The 8,440-nt window shown below is 51.1% G+C and overlaps 3 protein-coding genes across 3 annotated transcripts in view; 1 reads left to right on the forward strand and 2 right to left on the reverse strand.

The window, feature by feature from the left end:
* The window catches only part of ETH_00014060 (thrombospondin type 1 domain-containing protein, putative), a gene marked incomplete at both ends in the record, with an annotated part of 3,209 nt that extends 2,648 nt beyond the window's left edge, over nucleotides 1-561 (reverse strand). The window contains one exon of the mRNA XM_013378111.1: nucleotides 7-561. Coding sequence (XP_013233565.1) covers nucleotides 7-561 — 555 coding nt within the window. The remainder of the gene's footprint in view (nucleotides 1-6) is intronic.
* A 4,320-nt stretch (nucleotides 562-4,881) lies between these two features.
* Nucleotides 4,882-5,322, forward strand: ETH_00014065 (uncharacterized protein; the record flags this gene model as incomplete). The annotated part of the gene is made up of 1 exon (XM_013378112.1): nucleotides 4,882-5,322. One exon carries the CDS (start codon nucleotides 4,882-4,884, stop codon nucleotides 5,320-5,322), a length of 441 nt encoding a protein of 146 aa, XP_013233566.1.
* A 248-nt stretch (nucleotides 5,323-5,570) lies between these two features.
* Nucleotides 5,571-8,440, reverse strand: part of ETH_00014070 (uncharacterized protein) — a gene marked incomplete at both ends in the record, with an annotated part of 3,741 nt that continues 871 nt past the window's right edge. Inside the window, 5 exons of the mRNA XM_013378113.1 lie at nucleotides 5,571-5,951; nucleotides 6,396-6,506; nucleotides 6,818-6,890; nucleotides 7,365-7,540; nucleotides 7,880-8,439. Of these exons, the coding sequence (XP_013233567.1) occupies nucleotides 5,571-5,951; nucleotides 6,396-6,506; nucleotides 6,818-6,890; nucleotides 7,365-7,540; nucleotides 7,880-8,439 (1,301 nt within the window). The remainder of the gene's footprint in view (nucleotides 5,952-6,395; nucleotides 6,507-6,817; nucleotides 6,891-7,364; nucleotides 7,541-7,879; nucleotide 8,440) is intronic.

Here is an 8,440-nt window from a genome sequence, read left to right on the forward strand (position 1 = left end):
CCCCACCTCCCCTGGGGGCCCCTCCTCCCCTGGGGGCCCCTCCTCCCCTGGTGGCTCCTCTCCTTCTGCAGGCAACTCCTCTCTTGGGTTCTGCTCATCTCCGCGTGGCTGCACCTCCCCCGTGGGCCCTTCTGGCCCGGGGAACTCCTTTTCTCCTGGGGGCCCCTCCTGCCCTTCATTCCATTCTTCAGCAACCTGCCCATCGGCAGCAGCGCCCTCAGCGTGGCTGACGTCGCCATCTGCCTCGTAGACGCCAGGGGGCCCCTCGGTAGGGAGCCCCTCCGCAGAGGGCCCATCGGCAGAGGGGCCATCTGTCTGTGCCCCTCCCGTGGGTTCAGCTGGTTCATCTGACTCGTTTACTTCTGTGTCGACTACGTCGTTTGGGGTGAGCTCATTAGTATCTTCTGCTTCTCCAGGGTCCCCAGTGTCATGGCCGCTCTCCCCAGGAGCTTCTTCTGAAGCGCACTGCCGCTGCTCCAGCTGCTGCTGCTGCAGCTGTTGGCTGCCCTGCGGTGTCGGGCCAAGCTCGCCCGCCTGGCTCGCCTGCTCAGCGTCTGACATTGTGGGGGCCGGTTTCAGAAGAACGTGAGAGCTACGGATTGGTTAAAGTGATAGCTAACTTGGTGCGCGCCCTTTTGGGCAGCCCTTCTAGGATGTACAAACAGCCCAAGTTAATAGCGAGACAGTAAGGCGAAGAGGCGCTGCAAGTGCAGCATCTTGCTGCGCCGCAGTGTGGCTGTGGATGCTCAGTAGGAAGGCTTATGCACTACAGGCCACTGAGTTTATTCTAAACTCCGAAAGTCGCCAACTCAAAGCTAACAACGAGACAGCGCCGCCTTCCTGCGGCCTGTGGCGAGAGGGACCTCCTTGCTGACGTGGCGACTAGACACGAGCCATTTTATTTTGAGTTCAAGAGACCCAAAGTAGACTAGTTATGGTAGTTACGGAAAGTGACAAGCTCCGTTTTGAGAGCCCGTGGAAGAAAGACCCTTTGGCTTTGTGCAGACACTCTAGAGGCCCATTTGCACAGAAACTGTCGGGCTTAGCGTCGCGTTTTTTCCATGAACTGCACTTGAAATTTCACCTAAAATGTTAAGATAGTTTTTTGGAAGCCAAAATTTAGCTAATATGGCCAAATGAAGAAGGGAGAAATAACAACGCAGCGAACAGCCCTAGGTGTGCAGGACAGCCAGAGGGTCACCGCCCCCCGGCCAGTTCACTCCGCTAAGGATCCGCCATTCCTCTTTCTTTCCTATCTGCTTTTTTGAGTATTTGAAATACATATTTTTAGTAGTAACATGCAACAAAAGGCCCAAGTCCACGAACAACTCTGCCCCTCATGCGCATTTATTTTGTGGGCATGAACTCTACACTGAAAGGGGTCCTCAGGGCGTACACAGATACATACACGTGAATTACTTTCCCTACATATGGATAGTGCTGCTGCGTCTGCTCTTGATCACTTCTTCGGCTGCACTTCTTGGCTGTTCAGCCACGGCAGCAACTGCAGGGATGCTTTTAGTAGATCCCCGCCAATTATATTTTCTCAAACAAAAAACAAATTGTTTAAGTAAACATTTAATTTGATTTCCGGAAATATCTCCAAGGAAAATGCAAGCGTGCACTTGAGGCCTACACAGAGGCCCCACAAAGGCTTTTAAAAACAACCAGAGGCCTCTATTGGCGCCTGTGAAGCGCTAAAGAGAGTCAACTGGGTTTTGGAAAGAATCTTAATGCTCGTAAAGTCCTCCAGAGGCATTAAAGGGCTCTTACCCGGGCTATTGAATGCCCCTAGAGGACTTAAGGGAACTTTTGAGGCCACCAAAGCCCCAGAGTCTTCAGTGATGCCCCTGCCTGCAAGCTCAGTGAGCTTTGCTGCAGGCCTCGCGCTGCAGTCTTCGTCGCTGCGGCGCTAATCGTGTAGCAGCAGCTAATGATGAGCAGGGTTGCAAGAATGTCCTGCGGTGGAGTGCCATGTAGGAACAAGTCTACAGTCTTGCAGGTGCAAAGGCATAATCAAGCTAGTTTTAAATTGTAATTATTATTATTATTTATTATTATTATTATTACTACTACTATTACTATTACTATTAATATTATTATTATTATTATTATTATTATTATCACTATTATTATTATTATTATTATTATTATTATTATTTTTATTGTTGTTGTTATTATTATTATTAATTATTATTATTATTATTACATTTGACACTTAACTTAACAACGCATTTTATATGCGTTGTTAAAGAAATAAGTTGGAGAATTGATGGACCCCTTTCCACGACTAACAGTAACTGAAGACCAAATTGAATTCTCTTCCATTTGTGTTGCATGCGCTCAGAGGGGTGCCTCTTTTGGCCTTCAGTTTAACAGTGGCTTCTGGAAGTTAAGAAACAAGAGTACGTGCAATATCAGCTACCCGTGGATTTAGGGTTTAGGGTTTAGGGTTTAGAGTTTAGGGTTCGAAGGCCTATTTTCTTCCGAGGAGAGGGGCGGTTCTTTGGCAACAAAGTCCAGCAAATGAATAGAAGGAGAAGTAGCAGAGAAAGAAATAACAACAAAAGCGAATGGTAGAGAGGCAGCACCACACATACCAAATGCCACCGGGCTCTTGCTTTGCTGTTTTCGACAAAGGCAAAACTGGGCCCTTGGCTCTTCTTCGAGAAAATACCACATTGAAAAAAAGACAAGTCAGAAGATGCAAGATTGAAGTGCTCACAAGCAGAAAAAGATATAAAGCTGAAAGCAAGAAGAATCTCCTGGCTTCTGCTGCTCAAACAGATGCCCTTGCATGCGCTGAGCTGTATTTACAGAGCAGATTTCTTTTGCAATGGACTCAATTCGAAACTCTCGTTTTATTTCGGATGTTTCAACGCAGCTGTGCTTGCTGCTGCGCAGATAATTTTGTTCCATATATTTTATACATATGTTTGTACGTATGTTTATATGTTTGTTCAGTGCTTGTTCAGCTACGCAGATAGACTGCCTTCCACAAAACATACAGAACTGTTCTTGAGAAACCTGCCTGCTATATGCTTGTTCCGTGTCTAAGATTTGTTGGTAGAAGGCCTGTATATGGGCCGTAGGAATCATATACGCACAACTGTTTAAGTAGGAATTTGTAGGCCTAAAGCTATGTTTGTGCTATAGAAAAAAATGCGTATTAAGCCCCACTTACTAGTAGGAGCCCACGCATGAACACAGTTATTGATGCGTGGGTTTGGGGTTTAGGAATTAGCGTCTAGAGTTTAGGGTTTACGGCTTGTATTTAGGGTTTAGGATCATCTAAAGATACAGGCCTGTGCCTGCTTCCGTAGGTGCAAGCATATTCTTTAAAAGTGTATTTGTAGAGGCCTGTGCATATAGACTACCTGCTGTTGCCGCAGCCGCTTTTCCTAGACATTCCCTACTTGCTGAGCCAATCTAGAGTTGAACAGAAAGAAAAAAGAGTTTATGTTTACACAGCTTGCCATATATACTGTCTCCTTTTATTTCTGAAGGTCACTGAACTGCTGAAGCTGCAGCAGAGCCGAATCAGCTGTGTATACACCGGGCGCGCACTCACAACCAGAAGCTCATTTACATTTATTTCTTTTCAGTTAAAAGAATTAAAAGAAACAACTAAGTCCATTGCCAGGTTCCTAGGAGGTCAGGCTGGTGAGTGCCTTGGGGGCCCCACGGGGCCTCTGGTGTTTCAGGGGCCCCTTCAATCAGAGCTGCTGGGCAGTCGGGATGTTGTTAAGAAGCAAGAAAATTGCACTTTCGCGATTTAATATACATTCTTTACTTTTTTGTTCACTTCAAAACCACTGAGAGCAGTGTTCTACGCCTACTGTGGGGCCCGAGGGCTCAGTTTCCTGGCTGTGAGCAGCAGCCGCCGCCTCGTTGCTTCTTCATTCCTTTTGCCCTCCATTTAGCCTGACTATTACTCCACGTGCTCCGCTAGGCCTTAAAATACTGGGAATAGGGGCAACGCAAGAAGTTGAGTTCCCGCAGGCCAGCCTCAGCTTGCGGGAGCAGCTGCAACAGCAGCAGGAAGTTCTTTCGCCCGATTGGCGAGAAGCTATCAGCAGATTGCTGCTGCTGCTGCTGCTGCTGCTGCTTCTGTCTTCGCTCTTGGGGGCTCCTGCTGAGCAGCGCAGCCTCGCAGAAGAAGGCCTTTCACTTTATTCAAATAATTCTGTAGAACTCGCAGCAGCAGCAAATTCAATTTCGTGGAAGTGCCGGGGTTTGAACCCTCGCTGCAGCAGCAACTTCTTGCAAGTGCTGCGGTTTGAAGACGCAATCCAAATTCTTGCAAGGGTTCGATCCCTTGCTGCAGCAGCAAATTGAATTTCTTTCAAGTGCCGGAGCACAAAGCTTTGCTGCAGCAGCAAGTTGAATTTCTTGCGATCGCCGCAGTTCGAAGCCTTGCTGCAGCAGCAAATTGAATTTATGCAAGTGCAGCAAATTCAGTAAATCTGTGCAAGTGCAGCAGAATTTAGTTTGCTGCAGCAGCAGTTAAATAATTTTGTGCAAGTACGGGAGAATACAATTTGCTGCAGCAGCAAGTCAAGTAAACTTGCGTAAGTGCGGGACAGTATAATCTGCTGCAGCAGCAAATTTTATTTGTGCAAGTGCGGGACAACATAATCTGCTGCAGCTGCAAATTAAATAAAATTTTGAGAGGGTATAATTTGCCGCGGCAGCAAGTTAAGTAAACTTGCGGGAGAATATAATTTGCTGCAGCAGCAAAAGCCGTTGCTGCAGCAAATTTACTTAACTTGCGGGAGAATATAATTTACTGCAGCAGCAAAAGCTGTTGCTTCAGCGGCAGGTAAAGTTTGTGCTAGTGCCGGGGTTCGAACCCGCGCGGCGGCCGGGCCGCAGCGGGAAATGCGGTGGCTCAGAGGCGCGCAGCGCGAACTGCTGCTGCGGGGGTCACCTGCGTTTCGAGTGGGAGTTTGGGTAGCAGGTGTTGGAGGGGCTCTTTTGTGGATTTATTTTGAAGAAATAAACAAACCTTTGAAAGAAAGAGTTTTGTTTCTCCCCGCGAAGCGACAAATTCCCATGGAAGCAGCAGAAATCGAAGCCTGGAACCTCGGGCTCTCCGGCGGCAAGCTGCTGCACTGCAGCAGCAGCGAGCAGCAGCAGCAGCACGGCGTCGAGGCCGCCAGGGCCAAGGCCCTCGAGGCCATCAAGCAGCAGGAAGCAGCAGAAAAAGACAAGCAGCAGCAGCAGCAGCAGCAGCAGACCTGGCTATCCAGCTTCCTTGGCCTCGGCAACAACACGGAAAATGCAAAGCCCAAAAAGGTTTCCTTTTTTTCCGACAAGTGAAACAACGAGAGGTTCTCTAGTCCCTGCTGCGCTGCTGCTGCGGCTGCTGCGGCTGCTACGCCACAGCAGCAGCAGCAGCAGCAGCAGCAGCAGCAAGACAGGGGCTTTTGCAGGGCTTGTTCAACTACGAGGCGCCCGTTCGCGTCTGCCATTGCTAGACGCAGGAGGGCGCTCGGCTCATAATATGCATTTACACTCATTGCAGCAACCTGCCGCTGCTGCTGCTGCTGTTGTGACTGCTGCTGGTGCTACTCGCCTTCAGGCCCCTCAGCAGTCCAAGTAAAGGAACGCAGACGCATGCGCGAGGAGGGGCCCCCCGAGTGTTCTTTTGGGGCCCCCTCTGCGTGTTCAGATAGCTCATTTGCTGCTGTTGCTGCTGCATCCGGCGTTTCTGCAGCAGCAGCAGCGGCAGTTTCTGCAGCAGCAGCAGCAGTTTCTGCCGCAGCGGGAGCAGCTGCTGCGCCACCGCCGTTGAGTTGCTGCAGCGCCGAACGGTGGGGGCCCTCTGGGGGCCCCAATTGTTCTTTTTTTCTCTTTTCATTCAAAGTTTTTTGAACTTCCGACATAAGACTTTCCAAACGCTGAGGGGTCAATTCTATGCCAAATAGCAGCGAGAGAAAACGCTCAGACTGCAGCAGCATTGCAGCAGCACACACAAACGCTTGCATGCAAAATTAATAACGAGCTAAAAGTGGCATTTAAGGGGATATTTGCATGCACACTTCCAAATGCTCCTTTATGTAATTCGATGCATGCACATAACTGCATGTACGGAGAGACCGCAAAAATATACATTTACCATATGGAAAATATGTTATTTATATGCGTTATATGTTCAATGAATATACTTAAGATAATATATATGGATACGTATTCCATATGAATTACACTTCAAGGCACTTTGTTTTCTAAATTATATTCAAGATGTACAGCCGCATGCAGACAGACAAAGCAGCCACATGCATGCACAAGAAGTACATAAAGCCCCAACTCTTTCTCCGAACTGCCCTTCCGTGCTGCTGCTACTGTTGCTCCCACTACTGCTGCTGCTGCTGCTACTGCTGCTGCCTCACATGTATGGCTTGGAAGCGCGTTGTCGTGGAGGGCGAGAGAATGGCCATGCATTCATCTAGCGATCCTTTTTGCAGTTCTTCATGGAAGTAAGACACAATCGCGAGCGACGCCTACGCAGCAGCAACAGCAGCAGCAGCAGCAGCAGCAGATGCAGCAATGCAGCGAGCTGCTGTAGCAAGCCATCTCGCAACACACCCCGTCTGCCCTATCCTGAGCTTTTCATTCATGCAGAAAGGGCAGCCCACTAGCTGTGGGGCCCAGCAGAAGCGTGAGGGCCCCCAGCAGCAATGTGGTAGCCCCCAGCACCAGCGTGGGGGCCCCCAGCAACAGCGCGGGGGGCCCCAGAAGCATCATGGGGGCCCCCAGTAGTAGCATGGGGGCCCTCCAGCAGCAGCATATGCGCCCCTAGTTGCTTGTGTACCTGGAAGAGAAGAACATCTCCTTTAATGATGAACAAGTCCCACACGCGGCCTAGGAGCTCAAAGGGAAGACACCTGGGCGCCGCAGCAGAAGGCAATAGTTGCTGTTTAGGTAATTTGGAAAGAAATGCAAAAGGAATTAATTAATAAAAAAATACAAAACAGAACAGCAAACACGAATGCAAATAACATGCGAAAGAAACCGCTGCAGCAGCCGCAGCAGAACTAGCAGCGGAACAAGCAGCAGCGTCCGCAGCTGCACCGCAGCATCTGCTGCAGTAGCTGCAGCAGCAAAAGCAGCAGCTACGACACGCACAGCAGCAGCACAGACTCACACGCACACGATGCAGCAGCAGTAGCGCAGGCACGCGCACACAGCAGCAGCAGAAGCAGCAGCAGCAGCACACACCAGCAACAGCAGCAACAGCAGCAGCGCAGCAACGCGCACACACCAGCAGCAGCAGCATTAGCAGCGGCGCCGCCACACAAACACAGAGCACGTGCAGCAACAACAGCAGCAGCAGCAGCAGGAGCAGTGGCGAGACAGACCTCGTGAATAAGGTGTACATCCAGTCCACGAGGAAAACGTCAGTTTGAAGTCCAATCTGCTGAAAGTGCTGCAGCAGCAGCGGGTGCTTCTCCCTCAGCAGCAAATCGAAAGTGCGGAAGTAGCCCTGGACTGTGGCCATGTCGAAGGTGTAAAACGCATGCAGCGACGGCCGCAGCTGCAGCAGCAAGCAGCAAGCAGCAAGCAGCAGCAGCCGGCGTGTCCAGCTAGTTACTGCCTCTCCTCGCTTTGCTGCTGCTACATTATTCAAACAATGTCATTTTAAAATTTAATTAATCCATATGCTTAAGTTTGCACATTTCACTTCACCGCACTGCCTCGAGAAGCAGCAGCAGCAGCAGCAGCAGCGGCGATTGCTGCTGCAGCATGAGCATAGGCGGCAGCACGCGTCTGTGCAGCAGCAACCGCAGCAGCACGTCCATCCTGAGCAGCAGCAGCAGCGGCGGCGGCGGCACGCTTCTCCTTAGCAGCAGCAGCAGCAGCAGCAGGGGCGCACCATGAGGTTGGCGAAGCAGACGAAGGCGGAGTACTCGTCCATGTACAGCAGCAGCGTCGCAGCAACAAATGCCATTCCTTGCACGTAACCCAAGTCCGGCCGCAGCATCACAAAAACTTCCAAAACATTTTGCAAAAAAGGTTCCATTCGGTCCCCCCAAGACACTCCAAAGGGTACAGGAGTCACAGCCTGCGAGGGGGGGGGGAGGCTGGGGGCCCCCGCGCCTGCGCTGGGGCCCCCGGGGGCCCCCGGGGGGCCCCCGGAGGGGCCCCCGGGGGCCGCTTGGGGGCTCTCGGGGGGGCCGCCAGCAACTGATGACTCAGCAGCTGCAGCGCGGGAACCGCGGGGCCCACATGGCTCCTTCTTAGGAGCAGCAGCAGTAGCAGCAGCTCCTGCAGCAGCAGCCGAGCTGGGCAAAACCGCTCCGATGCAGGCGCCTTCTCGCCTACTGCTGCTGCTCCCGCTGCTGCTGCTGGTGCTTGTGCTGCTTTTGCTGCTGCTGCTGTCCACGTCGGACGGAAAGGGGTCGGAAGCAGCAGCAGCAGCAGCAGCTGCTGCTGC

Source organism: Eimeria tenella, genomic scaffold, assembly GCF_000499545.2.
Source record: "Eimeria tenella Houghton genomic scaffold, Eth_scaff73, whole genome shotgun sequence".
Classification (NCBI taxonomy): Eukaryota; Apicomplexa; class Conoidasida; order Eucoccidiorida; family Eimeriidae; genus Eimeria; species Eimeria tenella.